General features: G+C 44.8%; 1 protein-coding gene across 2 annotated transcripts in view; it reads right to left on the minus strand.

Moving 5' to 3' along the window:
* The window catches only part of enpp2 (ectonucleotide pyrophosphatase/phosphodiesterase 2), a 40,862-nt gene extending 20,317 nt beyond the window's left edge, over positions 1-20,545 (minus strand). For both annotated transcript variants that reach the window (XM_071395773.1, XM_071395772.1), the window contains exons 1-15: positions 20,390-20,545; positions 20,080-20,185; positions 17,089-17,244; positions 16,596-16,721; positions 16,038-16,098; positions 15,804-15,901; positions 14,997-15,076; positions 14,736-14,855; positions 11,504-11,559; positions 7,702-7,767; positions 7,321-7,393; positions 5,130-5,238; positions 2,191-2,319; positions 1,180-1,211; positions 874-1,001 (exon numbers count right to left, since the gene is read on the minus strand). In XM_071395773.1, coding sequence (XP_071251874.1) covers positions 874-1,001; positions 1,180-1,211; positions 2,191-2,319; positions 5,130-5,238; positions 7,321-7,393; positions 7,702-7,767; positions 11,504-11,559; positions 14,736-14,855; positions 14,997-15,076; positions 15,804-15,901; positions 16,038-16,098; positions 16,596-16,721; positions 17,089-17,244; positions 20,080-20,185; positions 20,390-20,419 — 1,370 coding nt within the window. In that variant the 5' untranslated portion in view covers positions 20,420-20,545. The remainder of the gene's footprint in view (positions 1-873; positions 1,002-1,179; positions 1,212-2,190; positions 2,320-5,129; positions 5,239-7,320; positions 7,394-7,701; positions 7,768-11,503; positions 11,560-14,735; positions 14,856-14,996; positions 15,077-15,803; positions 15,902-16,037; positions 16,099-16,595; positions 16,722-17,088; positions 17,245-20,079; positions 20,186-20,389) is intronic.
* Positions 20,546-21,707: the final 1,162 nt, after the last annotated feature.

Consider the following 21,707-nt stretch of genomic DNA (forward strand, 5'->3'; position numbering starts at 1 on the left):
AAATAGGACACCGCCACCAATAGGACACCGCCACCAATAGGACACCGACACCACCAATAGGACACCGACACCACCAATAGGACACCGACACCACCAATAGGACACCGCCACCAATAGGACACCGCCGCCAGCAATAGGACACCGACACCACCAATAGGACACCGACACCACCAATAGGACACCGACACCACCAATAGGACACCGCCACCAATAGGACACCGCCGCCACCAATAGGACACCGACACCACCAATAGGACACCGACACCACCAATAGGACACCGACACCACCAATAGGACACAGACACCACCAATAGGACACCGCCACCAATAGGACACCGCCGCCACCAATAGGACACCGACACCACCAATAGGACACCGACACCACCAATAGGACACCGACACCACCAATAGGACACCGACACCACCAATAGGACACCGCCACCAATAGGACACCGCCGCCACCAATAGGACACCGACACCACCAATAGGACACCGACACCACCAATAGCACACCGACACCACCAATAGCACACCGACACCACCAATAGGACACCGCCACCAATAGCACACCGACACCACCAATAGGACACCGCCGCCACCAATAGCACACCGCCGCCACCAATAGCACACCGTCGCCACCAATAGCACACCGTCGCCACCAATAGGACACCGACATCACCCGTAGGACACCACCCGTAGGACACCACCCGTAGCAAAAAATCTGTGGTCTATTTCCGTTTCGAAATGAGAGACAGAGACAGAGAGACAGAGACAGAGAGAGAGAGAGACAGAGCGAGAGAGACAGAGAGACAGAGACAGAGAGAGAGAGAGAAAGAGAGAGAGAGAGAGAGACAGAGAGAGAGAGGGTATAACCTTGCGATATGCCACTTTCTCTCCACTAACAGATGGATGTCCTCTATTCTCCTGTTGTTGGCGTAGTGAAGGCGCTTGGGGAGATGCTGCTTCAGATAGGGCTTGAAGTGCTGCTCTGTCTTTTTACACTGAGGGGGCAGAACAACACGACAGCTCTGTAGTACAACTTTATCACCACTATTTCATCAACTATCAGTCAGGATTTTTCACCTTAACCTCTGACACCACAACACGGGTGTGAATATTGGTCAGAACAATGATTAGAGAAGACAATGTGTTTGTAAATACAACGTGTATAATACTCACTGTAAGATTTGCAACAACAGATTTGGCATCATCTGGAAGAAAAGATAAACAGTGTTCTAATTTACTGTCGATTGTTAGGAAATGTGGTTCGTTCTACCGTACTGAGGACGCGGTTCATACCTGGATCGGTAGGGACACATCAACCTAGTCTGGGGACGAGGAGGCGCGCTCTTCTGAGCAGAAAGATACATGCTAAAGTGATGTCACTGTTTTGGTCTCGACTGACCTGGCCATGTGACCCAGTCAAGGATCAGGCCAGGGTCACTGAGATACAGTAGTCTGTCTTCCTCTCCACACTTTCCAGTAACTGGAGGAATGGGTCTGCCTGTCTAAAACGCAGCCTATGAGGACCACAATGGGTCTGCCTGTCTAAACGCAGCCTATGAGGACCACAATGGGTCTGCCTGTCTAAACGCAGCCTATGAGGACCACAATGGGTCTGCCTGTCTAAACGCAGCCTATGAGGACCACAATGGGTCTGCCTGTCTAAACGCAGCCTATGAGGACCACAATGGGTCTGCCTGTCTAAACGCAGTCTATGAGGACCACAATGGGTCTGCCTGTCTAAACGCAGTCTATGAGGACCACAATGGGTCTGCCTGTCTAAACGCAGCCTATGAGGACCACAATGGGTCTGCCTGTCTAAACGCAGCCTATGAGGGCCACAATGGGTCTGCCTGTCTAAACGCAGCCTATGAGGACCACAATGGGTCTGCCTGTCTAAACGCAGCCTATGAGGACCACAATGGGTCTGCCTGTCTAAACGCAGCCTATGAGGACCACAATGGGTCTGCCTGTCTAAACGCAGCCTATGAGGACCACAATGGGTCTGCCTGTCTAAACGCAGCCTATGAGGACCACAATGGAAATAGGTCTCTGATTTTGTAGTTGGGGATTTGTAGTTGGTTAATCCTCAATGATTTCATTAATGCATGTTCTTCAATACAGTATTCTGTTTTTAAATTGTCAATCAATTAATACACCAACCAGACAAACAAACCAAACGCTCACATTTGGGGTTGTTGGGGTACCTGGAACGGATCCTGCCCAGGGAGCCGGGGATCAGGATGATGTCATCAACAGTGGACGGCATGTATGAGCTGAGGAACTCTGTCCTGTCACAGTGAGCCTCCTCCATACCTGAGGAACACATGTTCAGAACAGACTTTAAATCACTGCAGAATGAAGAAGAAGAAGGTGATCTGATTGTCCACAGAGAGACAGGGACATCGTCTAGAGCACGTGTCACACTCATTCCATGGAGGGCTGAGTGTCTGAGGGTTTTCGCTCTTCCTTTGTACTTGATTGATGAATTGAGGACACGAATTAGTAAAGAACTCCCCTCACCTGGTTGTCTAGGTCTTAAATGAAAGGAGAAAACTAAAACCTGCAGACACTAGGCCCTCCATGGAATGAGTTTGTCACCCCCGGTCTAGAGGTGTGTGGATGTATTCATCCCGCCCACCTCCGTAGCTTTTTATACCGCACCCGCCCACACCCGCTGGCTTTCTGTCCGACTCCCACCCGCTAACGCAAGAACTGGTCCCGAACCCAACCGCAATACTGCAATGTTATTTAAGGCGTATGTGATGACTCAGCTCACTTGCCAGCCATGGTTGCAGTAAATTGTGCGCCCTGTAGGACATATCAAAATGCGCAGAAATAACCTAAGAAAATAGGTTAAATTACCAGAGATTCTCACGTGGCCCAAGAGATTCTCACGTAGCACATTATATTAGGCTATCGGTATTACTGGGCTATATCAGCCAATAGACTAGACGTACTTTGAAGAGACCTGAGTTGAAGAGACTTTCTCTAGAGCTACGTTTTATTACCTCCCTTTAGGAGTGGGACGATTTTCAGACAGACTAATATGAGTGATCAATATTTATTCATAGGCAATGTAGTAAACTATAGCCTAATGATATTTAGGAAGTACATTTCCTCGGAAAGATAACTGATACGTGATTCTCCCCTCGGCGTGTGTATTGACTAGGTAGAGTTAGTGTGTGTTGACTAGGTAGAGTTAGTGTGTATTGACTAGGTAGAGTTAGTGTGTATTGACTAGGTAGAGTTAGTGTGTATTGACTAGGTAGAGTTAGTGTGTATTGACTAGGTAGAGTTAATGTGTATTGACTAGGTAGAGTTAGTGTGTATTGACTAGGTAGAGTTAGTGTGTATTGACTAGGTAGAGTTAGTGTGTATTGACTAGGTAGAGTTAGTGTGTATTGACTAGGTAGAGTTAGTGTGTATTGACTAGGTAGAGTTAGTGTGTATTGACTAGGTAGAGTTAGTGTGTATTGACTAGGTAGAGTTAGTGTGTGTTTACTAGGTAGAGTTAGTGTGTATTGACTAGGTAGAGTTAGTGTGTTGACTAGGTAGAGTTAGTGTGTGTTTACTAGGTAGAGTTAGTGTGTATTGACTAGGTAGAGTTAGTGTGTATTAACTAGGTAGAGTTAGTGTGTGTTGACTAGGTAGAGTTAGTGTGTATTGACTAGGTAGAGTTAGTGTGTGTTGACTAGGTAGAGTTAGTGTGTATTGACTAGGTAGAGTTAGTGTGTTGACTAGGTAGAGTTAGTGTGTATTGACTAGGTAGAGTTAGTGTGTTGACTAGGTAGAGTTAGTGTGTATTGACTAGGTAGAGTTAGTGTGTATTGACTAGGTAGAGTTAGTGTGTATTGACTAGGTAGAGTTAGTGTGTATTGACTAGGTAGAGTTAGTGTGTATTGACTAGGTAGAGTTAGTGTGTATTGACTAGGTAGAGTTAGTGTGTTGACTAGGTAGAGTTAGTGTGTATTGACTAGGTAGAGTTAATGTGTATTGACTAGGTAGAGTTAGTGTGTGTTTACTAGGTAGAGTTAGTGTATTGACTAGGTAGAGTTGGTGTGTGTTGACTAGGTAGAGTTAGTGTGTATTGACTAGGTAGAGTTAGTGTGTGTTGACTAGGTAGAGTTAGTGTGTATTGACTAGGTAGAGTTAGTGTGTATTGACTAGGTAGAGTTAGTGTGTATTGACTAGGTAGAGTTAGTGTGTATTGACTAGGTAGAGTTAGTGTGTGTTGACTAGGTAGAGTTAGTGTGTTGACTAGGTAGAGTTGGTGTGTGTTGACTAGGTAGAGTTAGTGTGTATTGACTAGGTAGAGTTAGTGTGTATTGACTAGGTAGAGTTAGTGTGTGTTGACTAGGTAGAGTTAGTGTGTATTGACTAGGTAGAGTTAGTGTGTATTGACTAGGTAGAGTTAGTGTGTATTGACTAGGTAGAGTTAGTGTGTGTTGACTAGGTAGAGTTAGTGTGTTGACTAGGTAGAGTTAGTGTGTTGACTAGGTAGAGTTAGTGTGTGTATTGACTAGGTAGAGTTAGTGTGTGTATTGACTAGGTAGAGTTAGTGTGTGTATTGACTAGGTAGAGTTAGTGTGTGTTGACTAGGTAGAGTTAGTGTGTGTTGACTAGGTAGAGTTAGTGTGTATTGACTAGGTAGAGTTAGTGTGTGTATTGACTAGGTAGAGTTAGTGTGTGTATTGACTAGGTAGAGTTAGTGTGTATTGACTAGGTAGAGTTAGTGTGTTGACTAGGTAGAGTTAGTGTGTGTTGACTAGGTAGAGTTAGTGTGTGTTGACTAGGTAGAGTTAGTGTGTATTGACTAGGTAGAGTTAGTGTGTGTTGACTAGGTAGAGTTAGTGTGTGTTGACTAGGTAGAGTTAGTGTGTTGACTAGGTAGAGTTGGTGTGTATTGACTAGGTAGAGTTAGTGCGTATTGACTAGGTAGAGTTGGTGTGTGTTGACTAGGTAGAGTTAGTGTGTATTGACTAGGTAGAGTTAGTGTGTGTTGACTAGGTAGAGTTAGTGTGTTGACTAGGTAGAGTTAGTGTGTATTGACTAGGTAGAGTTAGTGTGTGTTGACTAGGGTTAGGGGTCAGGGGTCAGGGGTCAAGGCGGTTGTGCAGCAGTACCGTGATCTCCCACCATGATGATGTTGACACATCGGTGGAGTTTCATCTGTTTCAGGCCGTCCATCAGCTGACCAATGATCTTATCAATCTCCTTCAGAGGGTTGTTCAGCTGCAGCACAGAACACACGGATCAATATTCACACAGCGATCACAACGATCAGGGGATATCATAGAAGTATTGATCCCTATACAGATCATCAAAATACCTAATCATTATTAGACATAACTCAATCAGCAGCAGTAAGATAACAACGTGGAGGCTATATACAGGGTGTTACGGTACAGAGTCAATGTGGAGGCTATATACAGGGCGTTACGGTACAGAGTCAATGTGGAGGCTATATACGGGGGTACCAGTACAGAGTCAATGTGGAGGCTATATACAGGGTGTTACGGTACAGAGTCAATGTGGAGGCTATATACAGGGCGTTACGGTACAGAGTCAATGTGGAGGCTATATACAGGGGGTACCGGTACAGAGTCAATGTGGAGGCTATATACAGGGGGTACCAGTACAGAGTCAATGTGGAGGCTATATACAGGGTGTTACGGTACAGAGTCAATGTGGAGGCTATATACAGGGGGTACTGGTACAGAGTCAATGTGGAGGCTATATACAGGGGGTACTGATACAGAGTCAATGTGGAGGCTATATACAGGGGGTACTGATACAGAGTCAATGTGGAGGCTATATACAGGGGGTACTGATACAGAGTAAATGTGGAGGCTATATACAGGGGGTACCAGTACAGAGTCAATGTGGAGGCTATATACAGGGGGTACTGGTACAGAGTCAATGTGGAGGCTATATACAGGGGGTACTGATACAGAGTAAATGTGGAGGCTATATACAGGGGGTACCAGTACAGAGTCAATGTGGAGGCTATATACAGGGGGTACCAGTACAGAGTCAATGTGGAGGCTATATACAGGGTGTACCAGTACAGAGTCAATGTGGAGGCTATATACAGGGTGTTACGGTACAGAGTCAATGTGGGGGCTATATACAGGGGGTACCAGTACAGAGTCAATGTGGAGGCTATATACAGGGTGTTACGGTACAGAGTCAATGTGGAGGCTATATACAGGGGGTACTGGTACAGAGTCAATGTGGAGGCTATATACAGGGGGGTACCGGTACAGAGTCAATGTGGAGGCTATATACATGGGGTATTGGTACAGAGTCAATGTGGAGGCTATATACAGGGGGTACTGGTACAGATCAATGTGGAGGCTATATACAGGGGGGTACCGGTACAGAGTCAATGTGGAGGCTATATACAGGGGGTATTGGTTCAGAGTCAATGTGGAGGCTATATACAGGAGGGTACCGGTACAGAGTCAATGTGGAGGCTATATACAGGGGGGTACCGGTACAGAGTCAATGTGGAGGCTATAGTGAGTGCTGCTATAGGGAGTGCTGCTATAGTGGGTGCTGCTATAGTGAGTGCTGCTATAGTGAGTGCTGCTGTAGTGAGTGCTGCTGTAGTGAGTGCTGCTGTAGTGAGTGCTGCTGTAGTGAGTGCTGCTGTAGTGAGTGCTGCTATAGTGAGTGCTGCTATAGTGAGTGCTGCTGTAGTGAGTGCTGCTATAGTGAGTGCTGCTGTAGTGAGTGCTGCTGTAGTGAGTGCTGCTATAGTGAGTACTGCTATAGTGAGTGCTGCTATAGTGAGTGCTGCTATAGTGAGTGCTGCTATAGTGAGTGCTGCTGTAGTGAGTGCTGCTATAGTGAGTACTGCTATAGTGAGTGCTGCTATAGTGAGTGCTGCTATAGTGAGTGCTGCTGTAGTGAGTGCTGCTGTAGTGAGTGCTGCTGTAGTGAGGGCTGCTGTAGTGAGTGCTGCTGTAGTGAGGGCTGCTATAGTGAGGGCTGCTGTAGTGAGTGCTGCTATAGTGAGTGCTGCTGTAGTGAGTGCTGCTGTAGTGAGTGCTGCTGTAGTGAGGGCTGCTATAGTGAGGGCTGCTGTAGTGAGTGCTGCTGTAGTGAGTGCTGCTGTAGTGAGTGCTGCTATAGTGAGTGCTGCTTAACACATGCTCAGGTACTGGTAGTCTGGACCACAACCGTCTCTCCCCCTCAGACTCAGCCCTAGCCCCAGCACCTAGACCCAGCCTCCAGCCTCCAGCCCCCAGCCCCCAGCCCCCAGCCTCCAGCCTCCAGCCCCCAGCCTCCAGCCCCCAGCCCCCAGCTCACCTCAGTGCTCATGGGCCCCAGCTTGTGGCCAAACGTATCCGGCTGCTCGGAGTGCATGGCGTAAACATACGGCCTGAAACAACACAGGTGGAAGGGGATCTTAGATTGGCCATGTGTACACTATACCACCCCCAGGTCTCAAATACAGGGCTAGGATATTTACATTTACATTTACATTTAAGTCATTTAGCAGACGCTCTTATCCAGAGCGACTTACAAATTGGATATGGAAGCAAAGTTACAACTTACTCAAAGTCAGATGGAGATTGCTGCTAAGCATAGAGCGGCCATCTTGGATGCATGTAGAGGAAGGGTTTCACTGCTGGTATAACATTGCAGATAGTAACAGCCTAAAGAAGAGAATTAAAGAAGCTGACTTACCTCTCTCCGTCCGGCAGGTGAAGCCATTGTAGCATGGTCAGGACTCTCCTCTCCAACGGGATGGAACTGGAAAGACACATCAGATGAGTTCATTATATGGAGGACAAAATGGAGTTCACAAAAAAATGTCTGGGGTGCTGTGTATCAATGTTTTACTGTGTCTGGGGTGCTGTGTATCAATGTTTAACAGGCCTATATAGTCCTAGGTTACACCAGATTAGAACCACTAAAGACATTATAACAGGCCTATATAGTCCTGGGGTACACCAGATTAGAACCACTAAAGACATTATAACAGGCCTATATAGTCCTGGGGTACACCAGATTAGAACCACTAAAGACATTATAACAGGCCTATATAGTCCTGGGGTACACCAGATTAGAACCACTAAAGACATTATAACAGGCCTATATAGTCCTGGGGTACACCAGATTAGAACCACTAAAGACATTATAACAGGCCTATATAGTCCTGGGGTACACCAGATTAGAACCACTAAATACATTATAACAGGCCTATATAGTCCTAGGGTACACCAGATTAGAACCACTAAAGACATTATAACAGGCCTATATAGTCCTGGGGTACACCAGATTAGAACCACTAAAGACATTATAACAGGCCTATATAGTCCTAGGGTACACCAGATTAGAACCACTAAAGACATTATAACAGGCCTATATAGTCCTGGGGTACACCAGATTAGAACCACTAAATACATTATAACAGGCCTATATAGTCCTGGGGTACACCAGATTAGAACCACTAAAGACATTATAACAGGCCTATATAGTCCTGGGGTACACCAGATTAGAACCACTAAAGACATTATAACAGGCCTATATAGTCCTGGGGTACACCAGATTAGAACCACTAAAGACATTATAACAGGCCTATATAGTCCTGGGGTACACCAGATTAGAACCACTAAAGACATTATAACAGGCCTATATAGTCCTGGGGTACACCAGATTAGAACCACTAAAGACATTATAACAGGCCTATATAGTCCTGGGGTACACCAGATTAGAACCACTAAAGACATTATAACAGGCCTATATAGTCCTGGGGTACACCAGATTAGAACCACTAAAGACATTATAACAGGCCTATATAGTCCTGGGGTACACCAGATTAGAACCACTAAAGACATTATAACAGGCCTATATAGTCCTGGGGTACACCAGATTAGAACCACTAAATACATTATAACAGGCCTATATAGTCCTGGGGTACACCAGATTAGAACCACTAAAGACATTATAACAGGCCTATATAGTCCTGGGGTACACCAGATTAGAACCACTAAAGACATTATAACAGGCCTATATAGTCCTGGGGTACACCAGATTAGAACCACTAAAGACATTATAACAGGCCTATATAGTCCTGGGGTACACCAGATTAGAACCACTAAAGACATTATAACAGGCCTATATAGTCCTGGGGTACACCAGATTAGAACCACTAAAGACATTATAACAGGCCTATATAGTCCTGGGGTACACCAGATTAGAACCACTAAAGACATTATAACAGGCCTATATAGTCCTGGGGTACACCAGATTAGAACCACTAAAGACATTATAACAGGCCTATATAGTCCTGGGGTACACCAGATTAGAACCACTAAAGACATTATAACAGGCCTATATAGTCCTGGGGTACACCAGATTAGAACCACTAAATACATTATAACAGGCCTATATAGTCCTAGGTTACACCAGATTAGAACCCCTAAAGACATTATAACAGGCCTATATAGTCCTGGGGTACACCAGATTAGAACCACTAAATACATTATAACAGGCCTATATAGTCCTAGGATACACCAGATTAGAACCACTAAAGACATTATAACAGGCCTATATAGTCCTGGGGTACACCAGATTAGAACCACTAAAGACATTATAACAGGCCTATATAGTCCTGGGGTACACCACTCTCCTTCCCCCCTGGAAGCCTTTGAACCTCAAAGCCTCCTGTTCCTGTCTTGTAGAGCGGTGGGCCACCAGCAGACTTCCATCCTCCAGCCCACTAGGCACAGCTGCCAACCATCAACCCCAGGGTTTGCCTCTCTAACTGGGGCTTGACATGTGGGGGAGCTGGGCGGGGGGCCTGGGGGGTATGGAAGGGGGTGGAGCTTATCCCACTAAATCACTACAGGGGGGCTTCTCTTCTTCCCGACCCCTCTGGTGTTGGTTCAGACCTCCCTGGAGTTGGTCTTAACAGAGACCTCCACAAAGCTACAACCACAACTCCCCGTCATCTCCTCATTGGTTAAATAATACAGTCTTGTACTGTACTGTAAAGTGACCTCCTTCTCCTCAGTGCCCTGGGCCTCCCTCAGGAAGTGCACCTTGAAATGCACTTTGTCACTGCTTTTGAAGGAGTCCCCCAGCTGGCCAAGGTCACATGCAGGCACCCCGCTTTATGTTAATAGGCCGATTTGAGTCAAATTGCTCTCAAAAACGGTTAGGTCTGTACGCCTCCGAACTGAGGTCTGCCTCAAAGGCCTCTGTGTCTTATGAATGTGTGATGCATTGTGTTGTTTTAGCAGCCTGCATGCGTTAGTTTAGCCAGAGTACAACTAAACAAGAACATGTCCAAGTAGTTTCCAGACATCTCCAACTGAAATCCACAACAGTGTTATGACAGTATAAAGCAGCACTTTGTTGTGTTTTGTCTGTGAGAGTAATGCTGAGCCACAAGTGCTTTTCTAGGTCCATTTCCGTTCGCTCATTTAAAAAAATATCACGGTTTTTCAATTTCAGTTTCAATATGATTATTTTTTTCCATTAAATGCATTATGAAATAATGACATTACAAAAACAATTTAGCTTTTTAATGGAAAATTCCAAAGGCCAAAATTGTAAACATTAAATTTCCAAAACATTGAAATATTCCATTGTCTCTGTCAGGTCTACATAGGGTAGACATCAATAAAAACAAATTAAATTACTATGAAATAATACAATATTTGTATATTACTTAGTATTTTTCATTCCTTAAGTCATCATCTCATCTCTGCTAAGGCAGTAGCAACCAAGCAGACAGACCATCTAATGTTATCTCTCGGTGTGTTGTGTACATCCATCTCTCATGCAGTCTGTGTGTATCTAACCTAATGGAGCAAGCAGAAAAGAGGATCCATCTCTGCCTGACCCAGAAAAAACAGGTGCAATGGATTATGGTCAATATAGTTAATTACTACGTTTCTGTGCTTAACTAGGTTGAATATTTGCTTAATGAAAACTACATCTCCCTTCAACCCAGTGTCCCACATAGTTCTTGACTTGATTTCTCCCTAGAGAAACAGCGCGTTGGGCTCACAAAACAAATTGACTAAATTGAATTCAAGTAAATGAATCGACGTTGATCAAATTAGCTGTTTAATAACCTAAAAAAATTCACGAAATGTCAGTTAATTGCTAAGCACTACTTGAGAATTCTGAGGAGAATATTGACAGGCTGTGAGGTGATAAAGTTTGTGGGACATAATATTTTTGCATTGAGAAGAGGGGAATATGATACAAATGGCCTTGAACAGACATTTTTGAGATGTGGTGTAGAGAGAGAGGGGGAGGAGAGCGAGAGAGAGAGGTAGAGAGAGGTAGAGAGAGAGACAGAGAGAGAGACAGAGACAGAGAGAGAGACAGAGACAGAGAGAGAGACAGAGACAGAGAGACAGAGAGACAGAGAGAGAGACAGAGAGAGAGACAGAGAGAGAGACAGAGAGAGAGACAGAGACAGAGACAGAGACAGAGACAGAGACAGAGACAGAGACAGGGAGAGACTTACACAGGCCAGAAGAAAGTTCCAGCTTTCACCCCCTGCTTCACTGCTGTAATCCAGATCTAGGACAAGAATAAAAGTGGATATAACCACCGTAAATTATCTTTAAACTATGATATAAGACAATATCATTTATCATGTAATGGTATATAACACCTTTAAGGACAATGGGAAAATCAATTTTCATCAACAAAGGTCCTTCAAAAGCGTTTGTGACCTTAAACCACTACAGTACATTTGCAAGGCTGACGCCATTTCCAATCCAATGTTTCAACTTGAAATGGACAGTTATTACATTTAAACACTACTCACTAGTTTTACAACATTCATGCTCAAAGCCAAGTTAAACAGTCCCATATGAAAGGAGAGAGAGAGAGAGAGAGAGAGAGAGAGGCAAACCTGGCCAGCTATAAGTAAGGCCATTACTGTGCAAATAGAACACAGATGCAGGCCTTCTAGAATGGGAGGGGGGCTTCTAGAATGGGAGGGGGGGCTTCTAGAATGGGAGGGGGGGCTTCTAGAATGGGAGGGGGGCTTCTAGAATGGGAGGGGGGCTTCTAGAATGGGAGGGGGGCTTCTAGAATGGGAGGGGGGGCTTCTAGAATGGGAGGGGGGCTTCTAGAATGGGAGGGGGGGCTTCTAGAATGGGAGGGGGGGCTTCTAGAATGGGAGGGGGGCTTCTAGAATGGGAGGGGGGCTTCTAGAATGGGAGGGGGGCTTCTAGAATGGGAGGGGGGCTTCTAGAATGGGAGGGGTGGCTTCTAGAATGGGAGGGGGGCTTCTAGAATGGGAGGGGGGCTTCTAGAATGGGAGGGAGGGCTTCTAGAATGGGAGTGAGGGCTTTTAGAATGGGAGGGGGGCTTCTAGAATGGGAGGGGGCTTCTAGAATGGGAGGGGGGGCTTCTAGAATGGGAGGGGGGCTTCTAGAATGGGAGGGGGGCTTCTAGAATGGGAGGGGGGCTTCTAGAATGGGAGGGAGGGCTTCTAGAATGGGAGTGGGGGCTTCTAGAATGGGAGGGGGGCTTCTAGAATGGGAGGGGGGCTTTTAGAATGGGAGGGGGGCTTCTAGAATGGGAGGGGGGCTTCTAGAATGGGAGGGGGCTTCTAGAATGGGAGGGAGGGCTTCTAGAATGGGAGGGGGGGCTTCTAGAATGGGAGGTGGGCTTCTAGAATGGGAGGGGGGGCTTCTAGAATGGGAGGGGGGCTTCTAGAATGGGAGGGGTGCTTCTAGAATGGGAGGGGGGCTTCTAGAATGGGAGGGGGGGCTTCTAGAATGGGAGGGGGGGCTTCTAGAATGGGAGGGGGGCTTCTAGAATGGGAGGGAGGGCTTTTAGAATGGGAGGGGGGCTTCTAGAATGGGAGGGAGGGCTTTTAGAATGGGAGGGGGGCTTCTAGAATGGGAGGGAGGGCTTTTAGAATGGGAGGGGGGCTTCTAGAATGGGAGGGAGGGCTTTTAGAATGGGAGGGGGGCTTCTAGAATGGGAGGGAGGGCTTCTAGAATGGGAGGGAGGGCTTTTAGAATGGGAGGGGGGGCTTTTAGAATGGGAGGGGGGCTTCTAGAATGGGAGGGAGGGCTTCTAGAATGGGAGGGAGGGCTTTTAGAATGGGAGGGGGGCTTCTAGAATGGGAGGGAGGGCTTTTAGAATGGGAGGGGGGCTTCTAGAATGGCTTACAGTGCCTTTAGAAAATATTCATACACCTTAACTTATTCCACATTTCGTTGTGTTACAGCCTGCATTAAAAAATAAATGGTCATCAATCTACACACAATATCAAAGTGAAAACAGGTTTTTAGACATTTTATAAAATGTATTGAAAATTAAATACAGAAATATCTCATTTACACAAGTAGTCACACCCCTGAGTCAATACATGTTAGAATCACCTTTGGCAGCGATTACAGCTGTGTGTCTTTCTGGGTAAGTCTCTAAGAGCTTTGCACACCTGGATTGTACAATATTTGCACAGTATTCAAGCTCTCAAGTTGGTTGTTGATCATTGCTAGACAGCCATTTCCTTGCCAAGTCTTGCCATAGATTTTCAAGCCGATTTGAGTCAAAACTTGGCCACTCAGGAACATTCAATGTCATCTTGGTGAGCAACTCCAGTGTATATTTTGCCTTGTGTTTTAAGTTACTGTCCTGCTGAAAAGTGAATTTGTCTCCCAGTCTGTTGGAAAGCAGACTGAACCAGGTTTTCCTCTAGGATTTTGCCTGTGCTTATCTCTATTCCGTTTATTTTTATCCTAAAAAACTCAACCAATCCTTGCCGATGACAAGCATACCCATAACATAATGCAAGCACCACCATGCTTGAAAATATGGAGGTTGGTACTCAGTAATGTGTTGTATTAAATTTGCCCCAAACATAATGCTTTGTATTCAGGATATAAAGTTAATTTCTTTGCCACATTTTTTAACTTTAGTATCTTATTGCAAACAGGATGCATGTTTTGGAATATTTGTATTCTATACATGCGTCCTTCTTTTCACTCTGTCATTTAGGTTAGTATTGTGGAGTAACTACAATGTTGTTGATCCATCCTCAGGTTTCTCCTATCACAGCCATTAAACTCTGTAACTGTTTTAAAGTCACCATTGGCCTCATGGTGAAATCATTCCTTCCTCTCCGGCAACTGAGTTAGACAGGACACCTGTATCTTTGTAGTGACTGGGTGTATTGATACGCCATCCAAAGTGTAATTAATAACTTCACCATGCTCAAAGGGATATTCAATGTCTGCTTTTTTATTTTTACCCATCTACCAATAGGTGCCCTTCTTTGCAAGGCATTGGAAAACCTCCCTGGTCTTTGTGGTTGAATCTGCTCAACTGAGGGACCTTACAGATAATTGTATTTGTGGGGTACAGAGATGAGGCAGTCATTCAAAAATCATGTTAAACACTATTATTGCACACAGAGTGAGTCCATGCAACTTATTATGTGACTTGTTAAGCAAATCTATACTCCTGAACTTATGTAGGCTTGCCATAACAAAGGAGTTAAATACTTATAGACTCAAGACCTTTCAGCTTTTCATTTGTAATTAATTTGTAAAAACATAATTCCACTTTGACATTATGGGGTATTGTGTGGAAGGGCAGTGAAAAATAATCTAAATGGAATCCATTTTGAATTCAGGCTGTAACACAACAAAATGTGTAACAAGTGAAGGGGTGTGAATCCTTTCTGTAGGCGCAGTGTGACTGAACCGCAGAACAGAGAGAGTAGGCCTCACCGGCTGCCCTCCCCACCAACGATGATTCAGCTTCTCTCGACCCCGCAGGTTAAAGTTGGCATCGAACACAGGGTCATGCATGGAGTTGCCAACGATGCCATGGGACTCAGGGTACAGGCCCTACAGGAGGTCAGGACTGAGGTGTTAACCCGTCGGGGCTGGATGTTACATTACATTACGGCAAAATTGAAGCTAAAATGTTCAGCTGAGTTCAGCAAGGAGGAAGACAGGGAAGAAAAAGGATGACTGACCAGTACGTACCGTTGCAAGAGTATAGAGATTGGGGAACGTTTTGGTGGGGTACACGGGTCTCATGTAAGGAGCATGGGTACCACAGGCTCCTACAGGTAAAAAGGCACAGACAGATATGATGCAATGGTACGGGCTCCCGAGTGGTGCAGCGGTCTAAGACACTGCATCTCAGTGCTAGAGGCGTCACTACAGACATCCTGGTTCGATTCTAGGATGTCTCACAACCAGCCGTGATTGGGAGTCCTATAGGGCGGCACACAATTGGCCCAGCGTTGTCCGGGTTAGGGCTTGGCTGGGTTAGGCCTTCATTGTAAATAAGAATTTGTTCTTAAATGACTTGCCTAGTTGAATAAAGTTAAATAAAGTTGAATAAAGTTGAATAAAGTGAATAAAGTGAATAAAGTGAATAAAGTTTAATCAAGTTAAATAAAGTGAATAAAGTTGAATAAAGTGAAATAAAGTTGAATAAAGTTGAATAAAGTTTAATCAAGTTTAATGAAGTTAAATAAAGTGAATAAAGTTGAATAAAGTTGAATAAAGTTGAATAAAGTAAATAAAGTTGAATAAAGTTGAATAAAGTTGAATAAAGTAAATAAAGTTGAATAAAGTTGAATAAAGTAAATAAAGTTGAATAAAGTAAATAAAGTTTAATAAAGTTTAATAAAGTAAATAAAGTTGAATAAAGTTTAATAAAGTAAATAAAGTTGAATAAAGTTGAATAAAGTTGAATAAAGTAAATAAAGTTGAATAAAGTAAATAAAGTTGAATAAAGTAGACCCAGTCAAATGAAGCCTTGGATGATTGATAACATCTTACTGAGTTTCTCGATGTTGGGGATCACTGTGCTTCCTCTCTTCATGTAGGAGGCTCTGAACCCATCCACTGACACCATGATGAGAGGGGGACGGACAAACCTGGGGACAAAAGGTCATGACACTATCTCTGATGTTCTTACGTTTTGTTGTGAATCGCTGTGAAATAGTTGTGAAAGGTTAAACAAAAAAATGTTTTTTATAAAAAGGTCTGAAGTGTGTGAATAGAGTCTCTTACCCAGCCGGACATTCATGGGTTCTAATGTCTTCACAGTCATCCTGCAACCAAGTAGTGTCCCCTTCCAAAGAAAGTGGTCCAATTAAGAGTTAATGTGAGAGTTCAATGCAACCTTCCACTACCACTGTACAGGATACAGCCAGAGAGGTACACTACCGGTCAAAAGTTTTAGAACATCTTCTCATTCAAGGGTTTTTCTTTATTTTTGCTATTTTCTACAATATAAAATAATAGTGAAGACATCAAAACTATGAAATAACACAGTTGTCATCAAGGCAAAGGGTGGCTATTTGAAGAATCTCAAATATAAAATATATTTTGATTTGTTTAACACTTTTTTGGTTACTACATGACTCCATATGTGTTATTTCATAGTTTTGATGTCTTCACTATTATTCTACAATGTAGAAAATAGTAAAAATAAAGAAAAACCCTTGAATGAGTAGGTGTTCTAAAGCTTTGGACCGGTAGTGGAAGTCATGACAACAACAGTGAGAAGGGTTGGCTAACCCGCAGCAGCAGTATCAGGTTGAGAGACATCTAGTATCAGTGTCTAACCTTTACAGAGTGTTCTGTAGTTGGTGCAGCAGTCTCCTTTGGCCAGACAGTCCTCAGAACAGTGACAGGCATTCTGGTCATTCCTGCTCTCTCCACAGCGCTCCTTACTGCACTCAAAACCTCCCTCTGGACACAATCAATCATTTAATCAATCAATTAATGAGAGAGGATGTTACATAGGTAACAAGGACCCATTAGAACTGCATCAGGGTGTCCCATTCAACAATGAGTCAAGTTACCATAAGGTCATATACATGAGGTAGAAACTGACAGAGATGGTGAAGGTCATTAAGTATGAAGTAAAGTGAGTGTTCATTTTGAACCCTACATTGATGCAATACAACATACTGAACATTCTGGAACATGTCCAACTTGGACTGGGCAGAGGGGTTGAACTGAGATGTAAGACCACCATGTTGAGGGAACATGAAAGGGAGCAGGGGGGGGACCACCAACCCAGACAGACAGGCTGGCTGGCTGGCTTCAGGCTTACCTGTTCTCAAGCAGTGCTCATCAAAATCCTGGCAGCAGCTGTTATAGGTTTTACATAAGTTGTCACAGCGGCAGTTGGGAGGCTCAGCCTCGTCCAATTCAAAGCATCTGTTCTTGCAGGATCCTGACGTGCTGATCCACGGGGAGTCTGAGGGAGCTGGCAGAGAGAGAGACAAACATTAACAACTACTGAGGGAGATGAAAGGGAGAGAGAGAGAGACAACCATTAACCATTAACCACGACTGAGGGAGCTGTCAGAGAGAGAGAGAGAGAGAGAGAGAGACAACCGTTAATATCTACTGAGGGAGCTGTCAGAGAGAGAGAGAGAGAGAGAACCGTTAATATCTACTGATGGAGCTGGCAGGGAGAGAGAGAGAGAGAGAACCGTTAATATCTACTGAGGGAGCTGTCAGTGAGAGAGAGAGACAACCGTTAATATCTACTGAGGGAGCTGTCAGAGAGAGAGAGACAACCGTTAATATCTACTGAGGGAGCTGTCAGAGAGAGAGAGACAACCGTTAATATCTACTGAGGGAGCTGTCAGAGAGAGAGAGACAACCGTTAATATCAACTGAGGGAGCTGTCAGAGAGAGAGAGAGAGAGAGACAACCGTTAATATCTACTGAGGGAGCTGTCAGAGATAGAGAGAGAGACAACCGTTAATATCTACTGAGGGAGCTGTCAGGGAGAGAGAGACAACCGTTAATATCAACTGAGGGAGCTGTCAGAGAGAGAGAGAGAGAGAGAGAGAGAGACAACCGTTAATATCTACTGAGGGAGCTGTCAGAGAGAGAGAGAGAAAAAAAAATGTCTCTACTACTCAACACTTCCCTGAAGTTGGGGAGAGGCAGTCTTCCCTGAGGTTGGGGAGAGGAACACTTCCCTGAGGCTGGGGAGAGGAACTCTTCCCTGAGGTTGGGGAGAGGAACTCTTCCATGAGGCTGGGGAGAGGAACTCTTCCCTGAGGCTGGGGAGAGGAACTCTTCCATGAGGCTGGGGAGAGGAACTCTTCCATGAGGTTGGGGAGAGGAACTCTTCCATGAGGCTGGGGAGAGGAACTCTTCCATGAGGTTGGGGAGAGGAACTCTTCCCTGAGGTTGGGGAGAGAAACACTTCCCTGAGGTTGGGGAGAGGAACACTTCCCTGAGGCTGGGGAGAGGAACTCTTCCATGAGGCTGGGGAGAGGCAGTCTTCCCTGAGGTTGGGGAGAGGAACACTTCCCTGAGGTTGGGGAGAGGAACACTTCCCTGAGGCTGGGGAGAGGAACACTTCCCTGAGGTTGGGGAGAGGAACACTTCCCTGAGGTTGGGGAGAGGAACACTTCCCTGAGGTTGGGGAGAGGAACACTTCCCTGAAGTTGGGGAGAACAGAGTAAGCACTTCCCTGAAGTTGGGGAGAGGAACACTTCCCTGAGGTTGGGGAGAGTAACACTTCCCTGAGGCTGGGGAGAGGAACACTTCCCTGAGGTTGGGGAGAGGAACACTTCTCTGAGGTTGGGGAGAGGAAGTCTTCCCTGAAGTTGGGGAGAGGAAGTCTTCCCTGAGGTTGGGGAGAGGAACTCTTCCCTGAAGTTGGGGAGAGGAACACTTCCCTGAGGTTGGGGAGAGTAACACTTCCCTGAGGCTGGGGAGAGGAACACTTCCCTGAGGTTGGGGAGAGGAACACTTCTCTGAGGTTGGGGAGAGGAAGTCTTCCCTGAAGTTGGGGAGAGGAAGTCTTCCCTGAGGTTGGGGAGAGGGACTCTTCCCTGACGTTGGGGAGAGGAACACTTCTCTGAGGTTGGGGAGAGAAACTCTTCCCTGACGTTGGGGAGAGGAACACTTCTCTGAGGTTGGGGAGAGGAAGTCTTCCCTTAGGTTGGGGAGAGAAACTCTTCCCTTAGGTTGGGGAGAGGAACAGAGGGGACCAAGCCAGTGTAACAGACAGTACATAGTAAGATGTTCCTTGTGGATTCAGGAACAAACCTCCAGCAGGAAAACCTGGCCAAAGCCAGGAGAAGCACGTGGAAGAATTCTGTTAAGATTCAAACTCAGTTTACTGCACAGGAATAGCTGTATGAGTTAAGGCATATAACTAATCATTTACTTGATGTCAAACCCATTCCAGACACAGTGAATGAACTGAATGAAAGGAAACAAACTACCTGTGAAAGAAAGATTACAATGTCCTTTCACAGCTGTGCAGTGGGATCTTTGGCAAGTTTCCCTACAGTATACTTCAAACCTCTGAGTTTTGACATGCAGACCAGGTCAGAAAATGTGGAGCAGAAACGTCTGAAAAGCCCACTTGATATTGACACAAGGTAGAGGCCGAGCAAACAAACCCCAAATATACACCAACAGGCCAATCACTCGTGAAAAAGGACAACAGTAATCGTTTGTTACATTTAAACACTCTTTGCTTATTAGTTCTGTGTACACTGGCAGACAGATCTGATAGAAAATGATCTGCAAATAAACTGCATTTTGAATTCCATCGCTACAGTTACCTAAGGGAACATAGTAAGTTCCACATAATGTATGTTACTCATGTTTAAAGCAGTGGATTCCATGTTAGTCTACAGACTGTAGAATGATTTATTGCTTTGCCCCCTAAGTCAGTTTAAGATTTAGTTTAATGCTTCTGGAATCAAAAGACAGTTTTCTGTCCGACTTGTTTAAAATGGCAAAAGGAAAGTTGACTTTATATACATTTACAGCCAAAATACATAAAGGCTTCTTCAAAATATACTGTAAAGCTTATTTTGGTAACTACATTACAGAGAAAATGATTCTGCTGTGCTTGCAGTATACCATGCATAACGTTAGTGCAGCACACCTTGTCCCAATACGTCATTATACACTTAAAAAACTATTTTTTTAAACAATGCACTCACTGTAATAGACAACAATAATACCCATCAACTATTGTCAGAGAGAGAGAGAAAGGGAGAGATGGTAGTCCCCCAAAATATCTATATTTTATGCAAAACAGTTGTCCAATCTTGCTTACTGTCTGTCCTTGATGAAGCAGCCTCCTCTACAGACCTTTCGGGACGGTCATAAACATACCCCGAGCAGATACCCGAACCACAGACGATGGAGAGGACACAGCACATCTTTGAAAATGAATGAAACAACAGATAAATTCTACAAAAGATTGTCACATAAAATGAAACGTGAAACATAGGAGGCGATGACGACAAGTCTCCCACAATAACTATAGCGGAGCATGCCAGATCGACCCAGGTATTGTCTCTTGAACATCCGACATTGTAATATCACAGAGTTTTCTAAACCATCTTTGGTCATTTCCATCATACCTGTTTAAATGATATCTTATATTTCCCCATTATGTCAGTTCCGTCCTACAGAATGCATGTGTTTATCGCAGTGGTCCCTATCTCGGTCCGTTACCGTGCGTCCTGACTGCACCCCGGCTATCAACAAGACTGAGCGCAAGAACGGTGTGGTGGCCAAGTTTTGTGATTTCAGATGAACACCTGTTCACGGTGCCAAAGGGCGCCTCCTTCCAGCTCTCAATACAATGAATCAAGTAAAAGTGCTTATGCTGCCGTTTAATTTTACTGCGCGCAGTGCGCGGTAGGATACTAAACGCAAGTGGAGACCACCCCGGTGAATGCATAACAATACCCTTTGATACTTTTCAAATCGGTCGCCACTTTGAAATGATCATCATCATCCCCTTGTACTGCAAATGATTTAGAAAACAAAAGGAGAGTAAAACGTCCTTGCTGAAAGCCCTGAAAACTTCTGAGAACCAGTAATAAACGCATAATAGTCATGGTAACCTATACGCAAAACATAACAAGTTCTCATTGTAAAACGGAAAGGGACACATGCGGACGCACAAGACGCTTTTGCATGGATCATAAAGCCTTACAGAACCAATTTCCAAAGAACCATGATTCTCTGCCGAGTGCTGCCTGCCCCTAGTCTGCTCTAGACTGGACTGAGTTACCCTAACTAACCCTGGTACTAACACTGGACTGAGTTACCATAACTAACCCTGGACTGAGTTACCATAACTAACCCTGGTTCTAACACTGGACTGAGTTACCAGAACTAACCCTGGTTCTAACACTGGACTGAGTTACCATAACTAACCCTGGTTCTAACCCTGGACTGAGTTACCATAACTAACCCTGGACTACCAGAACTAACCCTGGTTCTAACACTAGACTGAGTTACCAGAACTAACCCTGGACTACCAGAACTAACCCTGGTTCTAACACTAGACTGAGTTACCAGAACTAACCCTGGACTACCAGAACTAACCCTGGTTCTAACACTAGACTGAGTTACCATAACTAACCCTGGACTACCAGAACTAACCCTGGTTCTAACACTGGACTGAGTTACCAGAACTAACCCTGGACTGAGTTACCATAACTAACACTGGACTGAGTTACCAGAACTAACCCTGGTTCTAACACTGGACTGAGTTACCAGAACTAACCCTGGTTCTAACCCTGGACTGAGTTACCATAACTAACCCTGGTTCTAACCCTGGACTGAGTTACCATAACTAACCCTGGTTCTAACACTGGACTGAGTTACCATAACTAACACTGGACTGAGTTACCATAACTAACACTGGACTGAGTTACCATAACTAAC

This window comes from Salvelinus alpinus, chromosome 4 (assembly GCF_045679555.1).
Source record: "Salvelinus alpinus chromosome 4, SLU_Salpinus.1, whole genome shotgun sequence".
Lineage (NCBI taxonomy): Eukaryota > Metazoa > Chordata > Actinopteri > Salmoniformes > Salmonidae > Salvelinus > Salvelinus alpinus.